The sequence below is a fragment of the Xenopus tropicalis genome, chromosome 8 (assembly GCF_000004195.4).
Source record: "Xenopus tropicalis strain Nigerian chromosome 8, UCB_Xtro_10.0, whole genome shotgun sequence".
Lineage (NCBI taxonomy): Eukaryota > Metazoa > Chordata > Amphibia > Anura > Pipidae > Xenopus > Xenopus tropicalis.
The window spans coordinates 114,076,375-114,100,287 of NC_030684.2; the positions used below are offsets into that span (position 1 = coordinate 114,076,375).

Sequence of the window (23,913 nt, forward strand, 5' to 3'; positions counted from 1 at the left end):
CTGTAGTAGAATAATGCACAATATAAAGGATTATGGCTACTTTTTGTATAACACCACAGACATTTTTATTAATGCTGCAAGGTACAAAAGGCTATAGAATAATTCATACTGGGTTATATAACAAAAAACACCTTGTATTTGTGTGCATCCACATTCCCCTTATTATGTATCTCACATGTTTATTCACATTACAGTTTTTTTAAATGATCGGTTCACTTTAAGGTCAACTTGTGTTATAGCATGGCCTATTCTAAACAACTTGTTATTTGGTCTTGTTATTTTGATCTTAGTTTTTGAATAATTTGCCTTCCTCTTCTGCCTCTTTCCTGTTCTCAGAATAGCATTCTCTATATTATGTTAAAGTGATACTGACACGAAAAAACTACTTTTCAAAATATGAATATACATAAAAAGTTCCCTATAAGTCGTGTTGACGGTTTTTCGCTGACAGGTTTGGTTTTGTAAGTAATTGTTACTTGAAGTCCATAAACCTGACTGTTTTGCCAACCTGACTGTCCCTTCTCAGCCTGTCAGTTATAGCTTCTAATGCTAAAAGACAAATATGGCAGCCCCCTCAAAGAGGAACACGGGGGATCAGACAGGTTATGTAAGGGCCTCAGGCAAAAATTTTTATGGCAAAATTATAAAGTTCTTGCAAAGACAATGTTATGATAGATGTAAAAAAAGATTTACTTACTCTGGTGTCAGTATCACTTTAAAGTTAATTTAAAGGTGAACAACCCTTATAAAAGGTTCCCAAACCTGCTCTAACACCATAACATGTAGCCACATCTTTTGTTTATGTTACTTTTTGAGCCTAGCTAGGGCATAACTTAGATTGGATCCAGGTAGTAACCTCTTGCAATCAATCATCAATAAGTATTGCTTCTTCTACCCCACAAAAGCATTGATTACTAAATGCTGGCTGGTTGTTAGGTCTCACAGTGTTACACCATAGATCTGTTAGCTTTGTTTCTAGGGATGCACCAAATCCAGGATTCGGTTCGGGATTCGGCCAAGATTGGCTTTTTTCAGCAGGATTCGGCCAAATCCATGGTCGTGAGCGAATCCAAATCCTAGAAACCATGTGACTTTTTGTCGCCTTAACATGGAAATTTGTCGAGGCGCGCTTTGCACGCAACAATATTTAGCCCTTCCAAGACCTAATTAGCATATGCTAGTTAGGATTCGGTTCGGTATTTGGCCGAATCCTTTACAAAGGATTAGGGGGTTCAGACAAATCCAAAAAAGTGGATTGAGTGCATCCCTGTTTGTGTCAGATGTTGCTTGTATAATAATTCAAGCTGAACTGTACATTTTCTATCCGTGTAGCATTATGAAGCCCTTGCACACCGTGCTGCTGCCTCTGGCCACGTCATTGATATTTATGCCTGTGCATTGGATCAGACTGGGCTGCTGGAAATGAAATGCTGTCCGAACAATACAGGGTAACTATACATTTTTATCAACGACTTAATTTTCATCCAGTTCCTAACACCTAAACGTCACTCTTCAGTACGGAGTAGTCAGGACTTATCTAACATCTGGCTATGCTTATGTATTTGCTCACCTTCAATCTGATAAAGTGTTAACAGTGAACAAGAGCAGGTAATCTTTATATGCTCGTTTATGAGATCAAGCAGTTCAAAAATATTCATATACACTAGTGCTTCTGGTAGAGGTAGAGAAACATGTTTGAGTTAATTAGTGCCACAAACAGAACTGGTTCAATAGGGTGTCTGACTTAATGAGACATGTATCAGTTGCTAGGAAACATTTCTGATATCACGGTGGCAGCAGGCTGGCTTGTTCTAACCAATTATTTCACGGGTTATCAAGCGTACAGTAGCACGGGCAAATGTTTACCCAGAACTAGTAACCCATACCTGCCATTCAAGAATTAGCTTAATTATTAGTGTGGCGAAGGCAAAAATAGGATTGATTTCTGCGAGTTACTGGATCTCAGAAAACCTTTGCCCTTTTTTATGGTAAATGCCAGTAATTACTTGAATTAATAGCACCATTTGACTTTAGCAGTTTATGTCAATGGTGGAGTTGATTTTCAGAATGATGTTCTCCTACTGCCATTTGCTACATTCCCATACTCCTATAGATGTTTCAGCAATAGTTAGGTCAAGTAGTATTGGTGCTCTAGACTATACTACTTGGCCTGGTACCCTGCATGCCTGCTCACCATCTTTCTCCATCTTTCCTCTCGGTGCACACTGCCTCTGGCTGTTGTTCCCCCACTGATCATGTCCTTTCCCCTCTGCTGCACCCAAAGCATGTGCCCCACCTTCCCACCCTCAGTTCCAGTACTGGCTTTAACTTTTGCATGTGGTACATTTTTATATGTTCCACCACATGACGACCCAAATGTCATTTGATTTCCTTTTGCCTGATGTGCCACAGGCTTTAATAAAAAAACCTACCACAAGACCGATATTTTATTTCACTGATTAACTTATTTAGGACATAAAATCTACCAGGGCAGTTACCAATAGCAACCAACCAGCAGTTAGTTTTCATTGCCCTGGTATAATTTAAATAAAATGGAAACAAAGTGCTGGTTACTTGCTATTGGTAATTGCCCTGGTGCAATTTAGCACTGTGTTTATAAATCAGCCTCTTAGTCATTTTCATTTTTTATAATGCTACAAGTTAGGGCTTGGTATTTTATATTTCTTGGACTGAACGCATGACTTGCTAATCAGTTGGCTGCTATTAAGGCTGTCTCTCTAAGATCCAGAAAGCAGAGAGATCTGTCACTGAAAATGCAATTATCTGAGCTTACAAAGGATGGTTGCCATTGTCTGTTGCTTGTGTACTTAGCTTATAGAAGCAAATTAGAACACATTGGGTGACTTCCCTTTGTATTAATCACTAATTTACTAACACTAGTTTTGATATTAAAGCGCTCCTCTTTCAGTACTTGCCAGTTTACTGAGTTAAGAACTATCCAATTTGATTATTGTAGTGATATTTTTATTTTGTAAATTTTGTTTTCTTTCTACAGAGGATACATGGTGATGGGTGATTCCTTTAATACATCTCTCTTCAAACAAACCTTCCAAAGAGTTTTTACCAAAGATGCACAGAGCAATTTCAAGATGGCATTTGGTGGAACCCTAGAAATCAAGGTAAGCACTTTTAGGTATCACTTGTTATAGATCATCTTATTTTGGGCCCGTGGGCCAATGAACTGATCTATTTCGCCCTGCACATGGATAGCCAAATTGGGTAGATCCTATTGTTGTCCTTCTGGCAGGTCTCTGGGATCTGTCAGGGGGAAACAGCATCAACTCTGCTGATGTAGTCTTCATATTACACTGTAGGTTAAAATAAAATTGCAGAGTTCTATCACTTTTCATTTTGTAGACAAGGAAATGTGAAATAAATCTGTATAATTCATTATATAGTTCATGGCCCAGTAAAGAGTAAGCTGTGGATGACTTAATAGGGTTGCTCATCTTTGTGTCAACTTTTAGGGGCTGATTTACTAAGACACGAATTCGAATACGAATTGGAAAAATTCCGATTGGAAAACAAACATTTTGCGACTTTTTCGTATTTTTTGCGATTTTTTCGGTGCCTTTACGACTTTTCGGAAATTGTCGCGACTTTTTCGTTACCAATACGATTTTCGCGAAAAAACGTAGCCATAACGATTCGCTTGTATCTTGTCGCGACTTTTTCGTATTGAGCGCTCGTAAGCGGCGGCCGAAACTTTCAGACTTAGCATGATTTTGGAAGCCTCCCATAGGACTCAATGGCACCCTGCAGCTCCAACCTGGCCCAAGAAAAGTCACCATACTGAAGCTTGAATGAATCCGAACGCTACAAAAAAATCGCAACATTTTGCGTAACTTTCAGAATGGCTACGAAAAAGGCGCGACTTTTCGCGCAAGTTTTAACGCTACGAAAAAATCGCCAGATTTTGCGCAACATTCGGATGGCAACGAAAAAGTTGCGATAATTTTCCAAATACCGATCATTACGAAAAAAACGCAATCGGACGCATTCGGCCGGTTCGCGAGTAAGTAAATGGGCCCCTTATGGCTGCTAGGGTCATTAACCCCATTTGAGAGCTGGAAAGAGACAAAAGAAGAAGGAAAATAATTTTATATAATAAAAGATAAAAAATGAAGACCAATTGAAAAGTTGATCTTCTATAACATATTCTATGAAATATTAAAAGTTAACTCAAAGGTGAACTGCCCCTTTAATTTGTATTTGTTTTGCACTGAAATTTACACTTTTCTCTTATTTATGTGCTTTGAAGACTTCAAGAGAGTTAAAGATATCTGGTGCCATCGGGCCATGTGTATCCCTGAATGCCAAAGGCCCATGTGTGTCTGAAAATGTAAGTGCTGTTTCGGAACTAATTATGACCACAAATATAAAGCCTATAGTAAGTTCTATAAATTCATGTTTGGATGTATGTTTATGTCTGTTTATGAACATTTCTTTACACAATAATTCATAAATATCACAGAAGAAAATTTCAAAATAGGATTTATTCTTCAGTAAAATTGGATAATTGGTTAAGGGTCTAAATACATCTAAAGCAGTGGTTGTCAGACTTTTTCAGTTTTACTTTTGTGTGGGTTTCTCCCTACTGCTAATTAATTGGGAAATATGTTCTATTATTCATTTCATTTTTGACCTATACTAATGCGTAATAGCAGGATAATTCTGAATCAAAGCTGTCTTCTGATGTTGCTATTTTATAGTTGCCTATGCTGAATGCCTCAGCCAATGCAATAGGCCAGCTCCCCATTTATGCTTTGCATGGCAGGATTCAGTACCCTGCTGTGTCTTATATTTGTACAATTTCTGATTTTAAAAGGAATGTGAAATGATACCGATGCTCAGTTTCTAAACTATTCTGGAACCTCTCTAAAGCTCTGTACTGCAGTTAAGCTGTTAAAGTGTCTATGAAGCCATGCAAGTTTGTTTTACTGGTAATGGTCTCATATATCTTTATTTTATGTTTTCTGCTGACAACGATATTCACATTTTACAGCCTGAGAAGTAAAAAGCTTTATTATAGTTATCCTAGGAAACACAAATATTCTGCATTGTTGAATGTTGTTTATGTTTTAGGATGTCTTTCTAATTGTTTTTCCAACAATTGTGTCGTCCTAAATCACAGGAGATTGGTACAGGCGGCACCTGCCAGTGGAAAATCTGTGGCATTAACCCTTTCACGACACTGGCAGTTTACTTTGAAGTTGTCAATCAGGTAAGTTCAAATAGTTATAGGAATACGGTCATGGGAAAACATGTTTATTTCGAAACACATCAGTTAATGGAGCTTCCCCAGCAGAATCCTGCATTGAAATATGTTTTTCAAAAGAAATTTTGAAATTTCACATGGGGCTAGCCATTTTCTTCATTTCCCAGGGTGCCACAGCCATGTGACCTGTGCTCTGATAAACTTCAGTCACACTTTACTTCTGAGCTGCAAGTTGGAATGATACCCCCCCCCCCAGGCAAAAATGGGAAGGTAGCAAGACAGCAGCTCCCAGTATATATCAGAATAGCACTCAATAGTAAGAAATCCAAGTCCGACTTGGGACTCCTCCAGTTACATGGGAGTAGGAGAAACAATAGGTTACCTGAAAGCAGTTCTAATGTGTAGTGCTGGCTCCTTCTGAAAGCTCAGACTCAGGCACACTGAGATGGCTCCTACACACCAATATTACAACTAAAAAAAATATATTTGTTGGTTCAAGAATAAAATTTTCAATGGTAGAGTGAATTATTTGCTATGTCATTTAGAAATATAAAGTACACCATAAAAATCATGACAGTATCCCTTTAATAAAAACTGTAGACCTTTCTCTCTAGTGTTGTAAACTAGCATTGTGTGTTGTGTGTTCTGCATTTTCTGTGTCACCTTTTACTATGCACCTGGCTGCCTCAAGCATGGCAATTCAGAACCCTTGTAAGAGTGGTGGAATCTCTGTTAATAATGGTAATAATTCTAAAGGAATGGAAAGCCCAGTCATTATAATGAAACATGCATTTAAATTGTAAAGAGAGCCTGGAGCTGTCAGGATGTTTTAAACGCAGAGAAAACCCAGATTGGTTCTAATGGGTTTTTCAAATTCAGCGCAGATGTTTCTTCCAAAAATAGTCATGGATACTCAGCAGCATTAAAAAAGAAATGCTAAGAAAGCTGTTTTGCATTAGCCCAGAATCTCAGTAAAAAGAAGACTAGGGAAATGGAGATATGCTAAGTTTCACAGTTTATCATCATTTTCTTTATTAATGCTTTGCACTTGTATGCCCATTGCCACATTATGATACAGCTTATTGAACACAAATGGGGCTAGCTGCCCTCTGAGGCACTCAATAAATATTAATATACATAGTATATGCAAGTAAAAAAAAATTCAGACCTTTTTTTTTAGCCCAAGAGAAAAACATCTAAACAATGAAACATACAATTGTATACAACAGTTTAAAGAACTGCACAAGTGAGATTTGCCGTAAGGTTCGTTTGTAGCTAAACATCATTTCCTGCATTTCATTCTGCCCTGCATATGTCTAACTATTGGAAGCCATGTTTTTCCCACGACTTCTGTCTCTTCTGGAATGTTTTCCATGGTCTGCAATGACCAACAGTTGGCTTTATCCGAAACGTTTTTGAGCAGTTTAGAACTGTTCTCGTATTACTGGCGTTGGGTCAATATGCTTTTTCATTTCTCTGACCTGCAAGGAATGTGAAGCAGAACACTGTTAATTTTTAAACGTATTTATTTCCATGCATGAGAACTTCAGGATATCTTGTGGCTTAGGCTTATGTAACCCGGGGAGGTGAGTATTTGCTAGTTGTAGCTAGCTAGAAACAAATATAGCTATTTTCCACAGCACAATAGTCTTGTGTTAACTAATAGACCACTCATGTGGAAGAAAATGAAGCCTATTTCTGATGAGCTACAGGTAGCAACTACGAATCTCCTTGTATGACAAAAGCCTGTATTACAGTGATTATTATGAAATGTTTGTGTTATGTGGCAAAATATTAAAATTTGTATTCTATTTTTTAATTGGAAGCTAGAACGATGCATTTCAGGTGCCTTGCATGTAATGACTGCAGTATATATGATATCAGTGTTGATATACTAAATGTATATTTACCCCCTATTATAAAATGTAAGGACACCAAGGAGTTCATGACCTTCAAGGCCTTCAGCCTTGTGCTTTTAAACAGTTATTGAACTCCAAGGTGATTTCTAATATCTTTATATTTTTTAACACGGAGGTACAGAAATGCCATCACAAAACACCGATTTTAACTGATGACATCACTAAGCTCCACTTATAAGGATATAATTTACAGGATATGCAGGCTGTTGTGTATAACTGAAATATAAATTCTTTGCATCTGTATTTTTTGTATGCTTATAACTCATACAGTATTGTGCATGCTTCCTGCATAGGGGTGCAGAGCGTTCCTCAAATGCCCAATGGCAGGCAAGCAGTGTAAGTCTGCTCATTTGTCACTGAAACATGTTTCCTGCAGGGAGGCTACTAACAGTGCAAGATGACTCGCGAGTCTTTTTTGGCGATTTGCGCAGCGCCGCGTCTGCCATCCCGCCGGCGGGTTTTGCCGCGGGCGACTAATCTCCCCGTGTGCCAGAGCCCTTACAGCCTACCCTACTGCTTTGAAACTACTAAGGCACCAGATTAACAGATAACATCTATCCATAGCAATTACCATTGACAAATGTGTGATGAAGGGAATCACTGGTGGAAATTATTATTATTCATTTATAAAGCGCCAACATATTCCGCAGCGCTGTACAATAAGTGGGTTTCATACATTGGACATACAGAGTAAGATATAAAGCAATCAATAACCGATACAAGAGGTGAAGAGGGCCCTGCCCAAAAGAGCTTACAAATGCCTATGCATCACTTCCACATGAAGCTGCCTGCAAAGGAAACTTTGTGTGACTTCAGAAAACCGAAATGATACATAGCCCTTTCCATTGGCGATTCCCTTTATTGCCCGTAGAAAGGCTTCTTGGGGAGATTAGTTGCAATAGCAGAGATTTATTGCGGGCGACTCATCTCTATATGGGACATTACTCTCAAGCTTGTGGCTTATTACCTCCAGATTTAGTATTCTACTTGTCCTGAGTCATTGCCTTCTGCAGTCATGTTTGTGTCAGTGTCTGTGTGTTATGCCCGGGCAGACACTGCTGTGACTGGGTATTTAAATGCCTCTCATTATTGTCATTCTGTCGCTCAGAGCTGGAGCCGAGGCTTTCGAATATTCTTTTTAGCTTCCTCCAGCCTTCCCGTAGAGCTCTCCTGTAGTTCCTGCGGGAGGAATTGGAAGACACGCTCCATTAGTAATGGATTTTCAGCATTGTATAACCCAGCTTCATAGTCAGTTCCTTTGGAGGTTATGGGTTGTCATTTGTTTTGATAGTTATATTTTTATTATTTATTGATTTATATTTTTTCTTACATATCTGTGATTGTTTTTTCATTTTGAAAGTACTGGGCTCTGAAATTTAGTACACATTCAGTTTGCCTTTAAGGTTTATGCCACACTTGATGGATTCTCGTCCTGTGGAAAACACAGGATACCTACTATCCCACACGCTCTTCCAACTTTTCTTACTTACAACGGCAGAGCCACCCTCTGCAAAAACATATCTGATTTATATGGATCCTCCAATGACTGTGTTGCTCAGAGTGCTCTGGCTTTACTCAGCAAGAAACATATGTCCCTTGAATGCTTTTGAGCTTCAATTTTTATGTAGCAGAATAATGTAAGCTCTTAAAAGCGGTTGTTCACCTTTAAATTAACTTTTCGTGTGATGTAGATAATTATATTCTAAGACAATTTTTTTATTATGTGTTTTTTTAGTTATTAATCTTTTTCTTCAGCAGCGTTTAAGTTTTGAATTTGAGCAGCTATCTGGTTGCTAGGGTCTTGTTTACCTTAGCATCCAGGCAGTGGTTTGAATGAGATGCCGAAATATAAATAGAAGAAAGCCTTAATAAAAATTAACTATAATAATGCAATAGATTTTTAGCTGCCAGGGTCAGTGACCCCCATTTGAAAGCTGGAAAGATGCAGAAGAGGAAGGCAAATTATTTAAAAACTTTAGAAAATAAATAATGAATGAAGACCAATTGCAAAATTTCTAGGAATTGGGCATTCTGTAACTTATTAAAAGTTAACTTAAAGGTGAACCACCCCTTTAAGACACAATTAATGGTCCTAGTAAGAAAGTTAAAGGAACAGTAACATCTGATCATACAGTGTAAAATGAATGTAACTGTACCCAGTGTGGTCACTTAAACACTGGGCCAAGTTGTGATGAACCATTCATTTGACCCCAGGCCAACTAACAGATCCTACTGCAGGCCATACAAACCCTTTAGGACAGAGGTCGGCAACCCGCGGCTCCGGAGCCGCATGCGGCTCATTTTGGGGTTAGGTGCGGCTCCGGTCAGCGGCTCCTCTGCGGCGAGCAGCACGCCTGAAAAGACTACTGACTACTAGTCTTTCAGTGGCTTTTCAGGCGCTGCTCTCCGCGGAGGATGGTGTATGTGCTGCTGCTGGCCGGCAGCCTATCACAGAGGACGTCGGACCGCGATGACGTCATCGCGCCGCCAGACTGCGCAAGAGGAGGACCAGCCTGAAGCCAGACTGCGCAAGAGGAGGACCGGGCTGAAGGATTCGCTCTCAGGAGGTAAGTCCAGGGCCGGAACTAGGGTTATGCATAGTAGGCGCTTGCCTAGGGCGCAGTCACTAAGGGGCGCACTTTAAGGGGGAGTTTTATTTATTTTTTAAAACTAGTTTGCTTGTCAGCCTTGGCCTTTAATAAACTGCCCGCAGCCCACTCCAACCCGCCTCTAGCATGTGTGTACGTTGTGTACTGCTAACTGTAATCGGTAGCTGGCCTGGGACCCGGGAGCACTCCCCACCCCTCCCTTAGCCGGCTGAGTTCTGACACATGCTGGCACAGGAAGGAACAGACAGGGGCAATTCTTGGCTGCTGATGGCACAGGTACATATGGTTTTGGGGCAGAATATGATATTTTTATGTGCAGGTTGGGGACATATTGGTCAAAATAAGTGATTGGTTGCTTCAGGTACAGTGCGGGGGGGGGGGCAATAGGATGGATTCTGGCATTGGTACATGGGCGGAATCGAGGGGGATAATTTTATGTAGCAGCATTTATTAGTTCTGTGTGACTGGGCATCGTGTGGGGTAAAACATGTGACTATGCTCTGACTGGGGGGGGGGGGGCGGTACTGATTGAAGCCTTTGCCTAGGCAGGGTCCCAAAATACCTTGGCCCGGCCCTGGGTAAGTCACAGAGCCTGGACTCTGGCACATTATACTGGGGCTGGACTCTGGCACATTATAGGGGGGCCTGGACTCTGGCACATTATAGGGGGGCCTGGACTCTGGCACATTATAGGGGGGCCTGGACTCTGGCACATTATAGGGGGGCCTGGACTCTGTATATAGCAGTAAGGTAAGAAACAATATATGCAGTGTTAGATTTGTTTTATAATGGTTTTGCGGCTCCAAGTTTTTTTTTCTTTTCGAAAACGGGTCCAAGTGGCTCTTTATGTCTTAAAGGTTGCAGACCCCTGCTTTAGGAGAACGCCAAAGGGTTTCCCTGAAATGCACTGGGCTAAATTGAGATGATCCAATCTTTTGGCCCCATGTTAATGATCGGATTCTTGTGCAGGCCATGCACACCCTTCAGAAGACGACAATTGTTCCTTGTACAATGGCAAATTCTAATCTGCCTTATAGATACGTGGCTGAGTTTTTGCCAGATATCCGTCAAGTGAGCAGCCTGTCAGAGAGGTTCCTTACATGGGCCAATAAATGGTTGATTCCGTGTTAAGGGGCTAAGTCGGCAGCATTAAAGGAGACATATAGCATGACTGAAAACCCCATTAATATCGTAGGCAGAGTACTGCCAGCTGCCCTTGTACAGCTTTTGAAAAGTGACAGCAGGAAGTGGAACAGATGGGTGGGACTAGTTTTGTGGAAAAATTCTCAATAAATCAGCCCAAAGAACATTATTTTTAAGCACATTCCTTTTATATTTAAAAAAAAAAAAAAGGATAATACACAGGCACATTCTATGTGGCCATACCCCAAAAACCTTTGGCTAATTAGTAAGTTCTCACCTTTGAGCCAGTGAATTGATCCAGGGATTTAATGTTGATGTCAGCACCACAAGCCAAATGGAAACCATTTTTGCAATCACTGGAACATTTGAAGTGTAAAATGTTTCATAGAAGCTAATTATGACTGATGGTAACCAACACACCAGCAAATAAACTGGAAGACATGGGAAAAACCATTAGGCAATAAATGGCATCACATAAGCAATGTATCTCTTGGTGTTAGTAACAACCCGTAGAATATTGCAAGCCTCTAAAATAATATGTGCTTTCTCTAAGATAGGCTTTGGGTGACATCAGAAAGTTATATTAAAAATGTGCATGAATAACATTTTTTCAAGCTGTGTTGCTACATCCAGTTAACACAAAGATCATTACTTTTGTTCATAACATATACCTCTGTTTTTACTTCTGCTGTTCCCCCTTCAAATAGAAACTTTTTAGTGAACAGAACCAGCTCTTTCTCTTTGAGTTTATTATTTGGAATACATAGAACTTGGCGTTTTCTTAATAAAGGGTCTTTCTGCGAGTTTGATTATAAAAAAAACCCAAGGAAACCAATAATATTGTTTTGGCAGCGATATTAATTTGTGCATCTTAGTAAGTATTAAGTACATGGTTCTTTTCAGCCCCAGACTGGCAATCTTTGGATTCTGGCAGATCCAGAGAGGCTGCTGTAAGGTGCCATAGACACTCACTATTTATTGGGCTGGTGGGGGGCTATTTGGGCCTCTGTGTACTTGGAATGCCAGGGCCTATTTTGAATCCCAGTCCAGGTCTGGTTCTCTTTTATTTACAAAGAAATAAGGAAATTATTTGCTTAAAATGGAAGATGGGCTTACTCTGTTTTTGATCTTATTGGATGATGGGTTTGGATCCCATCCATGTATTAGAAGTCACATGTTTTTGTAATAACCCTTTGAATTCATAAGGTGTAGAAGGGATTGCCATTAAGTGTTATGGCTAGAATGGAAAACTATGTAACAATATTAAAGGCGATAGAAATTCATCCAACTAAGTTTTGGTAATCTGTTACAAGCTGTTCGGATATTATTAAATTATTAATTATTTGGGGCTAATGTTAAAAAGATTTAGTGTGGTCACTTAAGGCAGCCTTACCATTGATACTGAAGAAATCAGTGTGGTTGCTGTCTTCTCTGTGCAGTGGGAGCCAATTAGAAGAGGGTATAGTACCTAAGAGTGACTTCACACTTGGGAGTCATTGTACTTCCTACTTACTCCTGTTGCACAGAGAAGCCCGGACACAAAGTAGAACTGTTCAACACAGCTGGGAGGGAACTGGAGGCTATATTTTTTTAAACAATAAGAAAACCATAATTTATATTTTTTTAAAAAAAACTAATTTCTAGGGATTCTTTTGATGAGTTTCAATCCCCTTTAATAGGCAAGCAGATTTGAATATGCCCTGATTTACCAGAGGTTACCCTATGTGAGTTCCAGAAATGCCAACTGCTATTGCACTTGGAAATGGAGTAACAATAGAGGTACAGCTAGGGGCATATTTACCTTGCCGTGTAAAAAGTGGAGTGAAGAATTACAGGTAATGTTGCTCATAGCAGCCAATCAGATCCTTGCTTTGGTTTTCTAACTGTTGAAATCTAATTGATGATTGGTTGCCCTGGGCAACATCACCGGTAATGCTTCACTCCACTTTTTACACAGTGTTATAAATATACCCCTCAGTGTAGTGTGCAAATCACCAGTGATGTTGCCCATAGCAACTAATCAGGTCTTTGGTTTTGTTCTTTAACTTCTAGGTGACCATTAAAATCTAACTGCTGAATGGTTACTATGGGCAACATAGGTGATGTTGGCTTACATACTATAATAAGTATGCCCCCTAGTGTTGCCATCTGTCCAGTTCTGGAAATACTCTTTGGTTTGGTCCCTGAAAAGCAGACAGACAAAACACTATAGGCAGCCATGCTTGTGTGCCTTAGTCAGGCTGTGTCCCCCATACTTGATACGAAATTACTTTTGGGGGATAGTGTTTTTGTCTCTGCCCTCTCATCAACTTATTGTACAGTGCTGCGGAATGCGCTTTATAAATAAATGTTAATAATAATAATACATTTGGGGGGAATTAGTATTGGTTCAATTGACACAGCAGACTTAGCAATGAACTTTTCCCCCCTATGTAATAAAAGACACTAAGGTGTATATTTATCATGCTGTGTAAGAAATGAGGTAAAACATTACTGGTGATGTTGCTCATAGCAGCCAATCAGATGGTTTGGTTTTCTAACTGTTGAAATCTTATTTCTGATTGGTTGCCCTGGGCAACATCACTGTTAATGCTTCACTCCACTTTTTACACAGCATGATAAATATAACTTTAAGTTTTCCAGGAGCAGTAGCCAATAGCAACCAACAAGATGTTTGCTTTTCAACAGGTGACCAGTAAATTTTAGTCCCTCTCGGTGCAGGTTGCCTATTGCTCACTTAAAGTGCCAGTGGCTAATAGGAAGTTACAAAAGTCAATTTTTTAAGTATCAGCTGATCATTAAAACAAAACAAAAAAAAGTAGACAATCTAATATTCCTTTCTGCAGTAGTATACCCTATGGAAAGCATTAACATACTGTTTTTCTTTCGAGAGTCCCTGTGTTCAACATTTTGGGAATTTTAAAGCTTCCTATTAAAGGTTGATTTTTTTTTTCAATATTTATATTGGGCCATTTGGTTAAAAGTTTCCATTGTGACTATTTATATAACATGGTGGAACCATTAACACTTTTAGATACAAAACTATTCTGAGCTTTATTTTTGCTATGTTTACCCCCTGTCCAATCAAAAATAATAGAATATTCCCACCGGAAGGCATATACTGGATCTAAGAAATGTTTTGAAACCCATATGACTTTATGTAATAAAAGCACTTAGATGGCCCAGGTTCATTAACCCATAACAAACAAGCAGAAAGCGTTTAGGTCGAAGACACATGGGGCAATTAGTCACTACGACTACGACTAAGACGGTTGTGTTGACTAATCGCGGTGACTTTCCTGGCATAGGGTACCGCATAAGAAGCTGCAACTTATAGAGTGTTTTCTCTGCGCGTATTTAAAAAAGTCACGGCAACTAATCGCCATGTGTGTCTTCGCCCTTATTGGTCAGTTGCTTTAAATTAAAAGCCTTATTTATTTCTATGGGTTACAAAATTAGTGCCTTTTATTTCATATGACGGATAATGTTTTATTTCTATTTTCATGATGGGCCAGCTCAACCTAACAATCCCTTTTTTGGGGGAATAGCACACATGAGGTTTTTGTCAGGACTGTGGCATAGGGGTGTTAATCATTTATACATCAATATATAAATTGATTCTGTAGGGCTTATTTACCACTGTAGGTGCTAAATTGCAATCAATCAGTAATTATCTCGGGCTAGTCTTCTACCATTTAGAAAATGAACAAAAAATTCACTGATCTAGAAATGATTGACTATTCCTGTGTAATCTGAAAAATCAATAAAAATTCAAGTAAAAAAAAAAAAGAAAATGAGCAACAAAGTGTGAAACACTGTCCTGCACTGGGTGCTGTCACCCTCGGAATTCCCTGCAAAGCATTTAGGTTTCAGGAGGCCCACCGGTGATTCCCTGACTGTGCCAGTGGTTTCTGTGTACCCTGCCTTGGTACCTGTATAAATTGGAGCCTCTATCTGTGATATTGCCTTAAGCTGTCCAGCTAATTGTATAAAGACTAGTAAATGCTGCCTTCTGGTTGTACGCCATGGGTTAGTAAAGCTTTTGTTAGATTATCCCTTAAATATCTAACATAAAAAGGATTGATTTTATGGAATACAGTGTAAGACAGATGAACGTGCTAAGTAACACATAGAAAAATTAACCTTTGTAGTATTTTTCCCCTTGTACTATATATATTTTGGAAAGTTCATCTGAACACTTTCGACTGGGGGGGACATTGTTTAGGCAACACGTAACGGAGGTATCCACAGTAGATCAGTGGGTAAATAGTACTAGAAAGAAGCAACAGGTATGTAATTAAGAATATTTTCCTTTTGTGATGTTACGATTCCATTATGAAGGTCATAACATTTTAGTGAACCTTCATTAGTAAATAATGTGTGTGTTTTGAGCTGAAATGTGTGTGTTTTTTTTAATGTGTACTTATCCTTGTGTTAATAGCACAGCAACCTAGTATGCGGTTTGATTGAAGGTGAGTGAGTAAATATGTTGTTTTTAAATGAGAAAATAAGACCTGGAAGCTGTTAGAGCTACATAACCTAGCCTATGGTTTAGTGGTTTAGCTGTTGGTTAAAATGAGCAAAAACTTACATGCGGATACAATGAGGACAAGCGTATTCCTGAAGTAAGAGCGAATGGGTACATAATAGCAGTGCTGATCGTTACATACGAAGGTCCCCCTTTTTGCTTGATACCTGGCGATGTGAATAATAGAGAGATAGAGAATGCTTATCCCTGTTATTGGGACAAGAACTCCCACAGTCAGGAACAATACACTGTATGCTGTGGTTGAAGGCCCGAATGCTGGCAAGCACATATAGACATCTTTGTTGAAGCTATACACTCCAAAACCCATGAATGGGAGGGCAGCCACAACAATGGCATAAATCCACAAGATTGCCAGGATAAACATGATCCGCTTTTTAGTAATAAGCTGGGCATATCGCAGCGGAAAGCCAATTTCTGCGAACTTGTCAATGGTAGCCCACACCAGAGAGTTCAAGGAAGCCAACTGGAGTAAGACAAACAGGAATCCTAGCAGCTGACATGCAATGCCTCCTTCAGCGAAAATCCCTCCTTGGAACAGGCTGTTGTAGATTGCAATCGGAACAACACACATTCCGAAAATCAAGTCACAGATGCTGAGGTTTAGTGTGAGAGCCCACGTGTCCGTTCGTAGCTTCAGGTGAGACGCAAATAATACCAAGAGCAGGGCATTGGCTCCTACTGTGCCAATGCTTGTAGCGATCATGATTGTGGCAAACAGTGAGAGAACAGCATGCATCTTCTGCCCACACTCAGGACTAGGTGATTATATTACAGGGATTGTGTTCATTGCTTTCTGTTACCATCCCCTCTCCAATGTGTTGAGCTGCAGCAGATGAACTGGTCCATTCATAGGTGATCAAGGGAAGCTAGACATAAGGCAGTCATTCTTTTCTGCAGGCAGATTAGTATGTTAATCACGTGGTACTATGTAGCAGTTACCTAAAACAGATAAAACTTGTTAATAGTAAACATTGTTTTCCTTCAACAGCAAAGTGGATATAATACAATCTTCAAACAATACAATACAAACAATCATCAATTGGGCTTATGTAACAAGTGTAGATTGTTCCTATATCTTTACAATGGAACACCGGCATTGTCTTGCATTATTTTCAGTGGGAAATCTGTCTTCCAAAGATATAGATGTCTATACTTTGAAAGTTATCTAACTTATCTGTCCTAGCAAGAAATCTTTCCTATCCTTCCTTATCTAGAGAATGGTGGTTACTAATGTAATGTGCTCTTACCCTACCCTGTCAATTTTGGCAGATACATGACCAGGAGGCTTAATGCAGGAAAAACAATACTGGCCAAACAAATCGTTTGCAAGTGGGAAAGGGGCCTGCCCCCGAAACCTTACATCATGGCAGAATAAACATGTAGGGTTTCCATAGTTTCACTACAGTTTAGTTTCACTGCTATTGTTTTTCTGTTTTCAAATTTTTGGAAAAGTTTGCCGATTCCTCCAGCCCTGCTATTGCTCCAAGCCTTTTTCCTACAGTAAATTATATGGCGAAAGTGTGTGAACACATTTTTAAACCAAAGTACCTGTATTCTGACATTCACTGCTGCGTCTCCAAGAGGAATGTCAGTATAACTATTTGTAGGGTTTGTGAGTTTTTTAGGGTGGTCAGAGGCAAACAAACCTAACATCACCACAAGCCATGCCATGTATCGGCTGGAGTGGAGTAAAGGTCGCCATCATTGGAGAAGTGGAAACATGTCTGAAGCAATAAATGCCATTTCACCATCTGGCACAGTCTGATGGAAAAGTGTGGATTTGGCAGAAGAACTCTATTTGTCTGAATGCTGTTTCCCATAGTTTGTGCTAGGGTGCCTAGCAGACCATAAGTCTATAGACTACAATGGCAATGTTGCTAATTTGTTTCAGCAGTTTGGGCCAAGGCTCTTTTCTGATTCAGCACAACAATATGGCCATGCACAGTGTGGCCCATACAGAACTTGTCTGGCCTCAACCCAACTATGCCCCTGGGTTATATTGGAACGTTGATTGTGAGTCTGATCTGTAACATCATTGCCCAACCTTATTAATGGCTGAATGAAAGGCAATCCCACCTACAAGTCTTCCCAGAAGAGTAGAGGTTGTTAGCAGCAAAGATAGTCTAGATAATTTTGGCGACATGGTGATCATGGTGAGCAACAAACAACTTATCTGGCCAATCTATATTTCCCCTGCAGCTCTGTTGCAATCTGATACTGCTGGAGTATTTCAATGAAACAGAGTTGCCACAACTCCTTGTTTATATCTTTGCCACTTCCCCCATAGCAATCCATTTTTTGTGTCTTTGCAAACATCATTTCTGTTGTGATGTTGATGCTACTGTCTTCACATTTTAAAGGGCCGGTAACGTTAAAATGAAAATGTATCGGGGCGAAGACAGACGGGGTGATTTTTATAATTCAGTCATGGCAACTAATCGTATTTATTCATTTATTATTTGTACTGATGCTATATATCAAAATGTATGCTATATATTAAATGAGGAATGTGTAATGAAATTACATTTTCATGCATTTCCCTTTTTTTAGACTCTTATGTCTCCCTATTAAAGGAAGTTCTGTTTTTCTATGAAATATAATTTACTGTTGCCCTGCACTGGTAAAAGATGTGTTTTTGCTACAGAAAGACTACTATAGTTTATATAAATAAGCTGCTGTGTAGCCACGGGGGCAGCCATACAAGCTGGAGAAAAGGCACAGGTTGCATAGCAGAAAACAGATAACCCCTGTAGAATATAATAGTGTTTTATTTGTTATCTGCTATGTGCCTGTGCCATTTTTACTTTGAATAGCTTTCCACGTGGCTACACAGCAGCTTATTTATATAAACTATAGTAGTATTTCTGAGGCAAACATACCAGTTGTACCAGTGCAGGGCAACAGTACATTATATTGTAATTACTTTTATATACTTTCGTGTCACTGTTCCTCTAGGGTATATATCCGTGAACCTTCCTCAAAAGCCTAAAAGATTTAAAAACTACATGGCATTTTTAAATACCAATATTATGTTGGGCTTTTCGTAAGTGCACACTATTTTGGAGTTTATTTATAAACAGGTGGTGGGATTTTTACTCCAAAAAAGTACATAATCTGTATAAAAGGAACTCAGTATTTATAGAATGGTGGCAGTTAAAACAATGCAGAGTTCCCTATGCACATAAATTCTTTTTCTGAAAGTTCTGCTAAACCTATTTATAACTCTGGAATTTATACTCTGGAATTTACCCAGTTATTTTACACCACAATGGGCTTAGCAAAAATCCATTGATATCAATGAGAGCAAAAAGCTGAGTAGAACATTTGCCTAGAAATTAGCATAGTTGTTAATTATGATTCAAAAACCACAGACAAGGAAACATGAAGACCAGTTACAAGTCGTCATACAATATTGCTGTTACCTAGCATTTTTACCTGTGCTCATCCATTTGGGTTTTTGTACAAAAGGTGCATAACCACTATCTGAACTGTCAAACAGAGATGTAAATGTATTTTTTTTTTTTGCACAGACACACCTGATTTCACAGATTGGAAGGATTTTATTAAACTTTCTATGGAAAGTTGCATACAGTAACCTTTTTCTGGTATTATGCAAAAACAGTTTTTGGGTAGAGATCCCCTTTAAATGTATAGTCCAGTTATTGGTGTATAGTGTCATAGTTCTAGCATTTTGTTACCAAAGCTTTTTAATTTTAAAAAGGGAATAAAAACTAGATTTCCCCCACCCTGTTCAAAGTATATGGGAATTTGCTGCCAAGCACCAGATCCTGTCTATAAACTGGCACTAGACAGGACCTGCTGCTTCATGGCAATTCCCATTTACTTTCAGGTTAACTGAGTCCTGATTAAATTGGCCCTATTGTGTGTGAATGTGATAGGGATTGTGGAGATTGTAAGCTCCAGTGGGGCAGGGACTGATGCGAATGATGTATAATCTCTTTATTTTGGTTGCTCTACATTCTACATTTTTAGGCTAAAGTCCCATGGAGTGATTCACCCATGATAGATCTCTGATACAATGGGTGACTAACCTCCTTCCGGAAACCTTGTGCGACTTCAGAAAGCCAAAACGATGTGTCGGCCTTTCCGCCATCAACTACTATTGTTGCCGGTGGAAAGCCATTTCGTAGTGGTTAGTCGCCTGTGGTAGCAGAGACCTATCGCGGGCGACTAACTCACTCCATGGGACATTAACCTTAGTTGCAAGGTAGAAATGAGCAAGCTAATGATTTCACAAACCATACAAAATGAATAATAAAGACTGGTTGAAAAGTTGCTTATACTAAAGGTCCCCAAACACGGGCCGATAGTAGCTGCTGATATTGGTCCCTTGGACTGATCCGGCAGCTAATTGGCCCATGTATGGGCACTCCTTACGGGCCTGCCTGACCGATATCTGGCCTGAAATCGGGCAGATCTCAATCGGGCAGCTTAGAAAATCTAGTCGGATTGGGGGCCGCATCGGCTCGTTGATGCAGTCCCCGGACCGACTTTTCCTATGGCCGTCATTATAATTCGGGCAAAAGGATCGAATTACCCTGGATTCTCCCGATATTGCCCACCCATAGGTGGGGGATATCGGGAGAAGATCACCAAGCGAGCGGATCTGCCCATGTATGGGGACCTTAAGTGTATTTAAACTTTAGCTTTACTTAAATGTTGACTTAATAGCACTAGTAAGTACATTTCATTTACATTCCTCATTACATGGGTATTTAATGAGAATGAAATGGCCATCAAATGAGAGCATTTAATGAGAAGCACAGAAATACAGTTGCCATTTCTATTCTTTACATTGCTGTTCACTGTAAAAAAAACTGGCGGTTACAAAACTTTGTATTGCTGGTGGAAACTGTTGTTAGTGACATTTTGTAGAAACTTGCATATGTTACAGTTTTACTCTGCTCATATTTATGCAGCTTTTTCTACTCAGGTTTTGTGCTTCCATTAATTTTAAACTCCCTTTAGAAAGTGTGGGTGATTTCTAGTGTTTTGCCCTAATCATATATAGTTTAGAAATAGTTGAGTAATAAATACTAGTAACTGCCTAGGCAGATGTTAAAGGGAAAAGATGCCCCCCTCTTTGACATGAACTCATTTATTTGTGCTGTTAGAAGCTATATCTCCCTGCCTGTTTCTATTCTCTGCACTGCTGGTTCTGACCCCTGAAAAAATCTAGTAGAATCCAGCTAATTAACAGACCTGGAGGAGAAATGCCTTTTTTTCAAGACAACAAACACTGCTTTCAATTACAATGATGTTTACGCATAACTTGAAATAACCGAGAAACTAAAATGGTGTAATGAATGTACATGGGAAAGTTCCTTAGAATTGTATTTTCTTTCACTTTTCTTTTTTTGTGTTAAAAATGATGCAGGGTTTCTGCACAAGAAATAACAATATCTGCTTTACTGAATAGAATGCACTTTAGTATCTACTGTATGGTCAGTCATCTATGATACAGTCCTATATGTCTAATGCTTTCTTAGGTGCAGTTTATATAAGCAGTCGGATTATGTCAGTCCACATTTGTCTAAATAAAATACCTTATTTTTATCAGTCATGGAAACCATCACATCTTGCAGCTGAGCTGAGAGTGAAGAGTGCCTTTCTCACGCTTAGTTTAAATGTCCACTGTTCAGTAAATATAAGTATCTCCCTTGTCATACGTCGTATGGCTTCACACTCGCTATTATGAGCTGGGCTGTCAGGAAGTTCATGTATTTTCTGACTTCCACTCAGTATCTAAGTAACGTTTTTACCAGGAAAGGAGGACAGGGTGTATTTTATATATATGTGTTGCAATTAAAAAAAGAAAGAAAAAAGGAGGGGTGTGATGTGTTAATGAATGTGATATCTGCATTCAATTTTGAATTTTGATTTTGTTATTGTTAATTGGTGTGCGAACATATAAAGATTTACATTACAAGAAAAAGTCTCATGTTCTTCAAAAACCCTTCCTCTATTTAGAGCTGCACAGAAACCAGACATTTAAGGGAATTTCCACCCCAAAATAGTTTTTCTCATAATGAAATCAAAGGTTTTTCTCAGAAACTGTGCAGTATACATTCATGAAAAATTTTCCAGCTGTTCTAAAGTTATTTGTAAATGCAATTGCTACTGAAAGCACTACAAGCATGGGACCCGTTATCCAGAATATTCAGGACCTGGGGTTTTCTGGATAAGGGGTCTTTCAGTTATTTGTATCTCCATACTTTCAATCTAATAAAAAATCTTTTAAACATAAATTAACCCAACTGGATTGTTTTTTCTCCATTGAGGATCAATTATATCTATGCTGGGATCAAGTACAAGGTAGTGTTGTAGTATTACAGAGAAAAAGGGAAATCACTTTTAAAAATTAGAATGATTTGCTTATAATGGAGTCTATGGGAGGTGGTCTTCCCGTAATTTGGAACTTTCTGCATAATGGGTTTCTAAATAATGAATCTGATACCTGTATTTGTTTATCTTTTTAATTTCTCTGGTTCAGACTTTAAAAAATATATGGGGCAGAAGTCTGTTCTCTAGGTCTTAATCAGCTGGCTTCTGCTGCATTGATTCAGTATTCAGAACTAGTAGTGTAGAATATAAACAGCTTATCAGATTTGCTGAACAGCTGTTTTCAGATCACTTTAAAACCAGTGAAAATCGATTATAAAAACAGTTATCGGTTGGAGATCCCCCCCAATTGAATATAGAAGGGAAGCGCCGCAGTACAAGTACAGTTAACTTACCCAATCTGTGGTATTCTTGTCTGAAAGAGAAGGATGAATTAGGAATCTGTTGTGGAGGGAGCAGCTGAAGATTCCACAGTGGCAGGAGAGTGGGGCTGCCTGTGCTTGAATGGCCAGTTGTATAGTTGCTGTCTATGGATCAGTAATCATATGACATGCAGCATCCTGTTCTATCCAGCGCCTGCTCTCTGACTGATGCACACAAGTGTGCAAACCCTAGAGACACAAACCAAACAAACTATTCCTTCTCCTAACTCCCAGCGTTTTTATTGCTGTGCCTCTTGCAGCCCAAAAGGGCTGAACTTTAAGCAGTTGAACGGCAAAGGGCTGCTGTAATCTTACCCCATGTTTTATTACACTGATTATAATCTACGTCTGTCAGCTTCATTCGAGCGCTCTTAATTAGTGTAATTATAACAAGTCGACAACTTCATAAAATCCCTAAAGCAATCACTCTGTAGGTTGGAAAGATACAGTGACCATTTCAGTGGGAACCCAGTGTGTTTCTGTGTGTGTAGGGAGGGGGTGTAATGTCAGTAAAGCTAGGTTATTTTTAGATATTTGTAGTTAAAAAAAGAGTTTGGTGCACTTAAGGGCTGTGACACACGGGGAGATTAGTCGCCGCGTGTCGCGGGCGACTATCTCTCTGAAATGCCATCTCACCGGCTAGAATGTAAATTGCGGCACCGTAATTTGTGGAAGTTTCCTCTCAAGGCAACCTCCGCGACTTCGGCAAATCGTGTGTCACAGCCCTTAGGCGCTAAAGGTTTACTTTTAGTATGTTATAGAATGGACTTTTTATGGGAAATTTTGTATTATTTTTTATTTTTTAATTATTTGCCATGTTTTTCTAAATTAAAATGTGGTTGCACTGCTCTGTGAGGTTACAATTTATTGTTATGAATAGCTTTTTATTACTAATCTCCCTGTTTTAACCCTCTCTTCTATTCATCTTCCAGTCTCTCATTCCAACCACTGCCTGGTTGCTAGAGTAACTTTTTAATTTCAGAGGGTCAGCTATTTGTTTTAGGGGGTAATCAGTCAGTCTTTGGCACTGTTAACTAGCACAGTTAATGACTTCTAAATTCCTAATTTCCCTGCTCATATTTTTTAATAGGGATAGCAGCCCTGCTTTACTATAACTTAACCTGGGCTAAGTCACTCTGCCTGGTCTTGTTGCAATAGTCCCAAACAGGCTAAAAACACAGGCCCTTATATGCTATCATTGGTGCAATTTTATAGCAGTAAAGCAACCGGCAAATCATTTTCATAAGTAAATGGCTGGTTGTTAGGTTCTGCACAGCCCCAGAGTTGCACCTCTGTCAGTTAATGAGTGGTCAGTTTAAAGACTTTTCAGTACCAAAGGAATGTTCAAAAAACAAATCAGTACATACCAGAATTACTGTAGCAATAGCATAATTACCCACGGGTGAAGGGTGGACTATTAAATGTGCAGTAGCCCTTTTTTACCTGGTCTTAGTCAAGACCTTGCTCACGGTTTGCCTTAAGGTGGCCATAGACGGGCAGATTTCAGCTGCTGATTTAGGTCCTTCAGACCAATTGAGCAGCTTATCTGCCACTGTATGGGCACCCCCAACTTTCCTACCTGATTGATTTCTGGCCTAAAATCGGCCAGATCTCAATCGGCTAGGTTTAATTTCCCATTCGGATTGGTGACTGCATCGGCTTGTTGATG

At 39.3% G+C, this 23,913-nt stretch overlaps 2 protein-coding genes across 5 annotated transcripts in view; one reads left to right on the forward strand and one right to left on the reverse strand.

Moving 5' to 3' along the window:
• sec23a (Sec23 homolog A, COPII coat complex component) overlaps positions 1-23,913 on the forward strand; it is a 56,475-nt gene that overhangs the window by 10,481 nt on the left and 22,081 nt on the right. For all 3 annotated transcript variants that reach the window (XM_031890573.1, NM_001079191.1, XM_031890574.1), the window contains 4 exon segments: positions 1,333-1,448; positions 3,017-3,140; positions 4,283-4,363; positions 5,156-5,245. In XM_031890573.1, the coding sequence (XP_031746433.1) occupies positions 1,333-1,448; positions 3,017-3,140; positions 4,283-4,363; positions 5,156-5,245 (411 nt within the window).
• On the reverse strand, positions 6,243-22,498 carry LOC100495677 (rhodopsin, GQ-coupled). 2 transcript variants are annotated; one of them, XM_002932828.5, is made up of 5 exons: positions 22,218-22,498; positions 15,502-16,350; positions 11,188-11,341; positions 8,126-8,337; positions 6,243-6,720 (listed from the first exon to the last, which is right to left on the reverse strand). In XM_002932828.5, the coding sequence occupies exons 2-4, from the start codon at positions 16,193-16,195 to the stop codon at positions 8,172-8,174; spliced, it is 1,014 nt and encodes a 337-aa protein (XP_002932874.2). In that variant the 5' UTR covers positions 16,196-16,350; positions 22,218-22,498; the 3' UTR covers positions 6,243-6,720; positions 8,126-8,171. The 2 variants fall into 2 exon arrangements, with proteins under 2 accessions (XP_002932874.2, XP_004917337.2); XM_004917280.4 differs by having other exon boundaries at positions 15,502-16,398.

Coding starts and splice junctions, on each gene's coding strand:
- LOC100495677 (XM_002932828.5), bottom strand. CDS start 16,195: ATGCATGCTGTTCTCTCACTGTTTGCCACAATCATGATCGCTACAAGC. Junction 11,342..15,501: donor TGTCCTCATTGTATCCGCAT/GTAAGTTTTTGC, acceptor CATGTCTTCCAG/TTTATTTGCTGGTGTGTTGG. Junction 8,338..11,187: donor ATCAATTCACTGGCTCAAAG/GTGAGAACTTAC, acceptor TTCCTCCCGCAG/GAACTACAGGAGAGCTCTAC.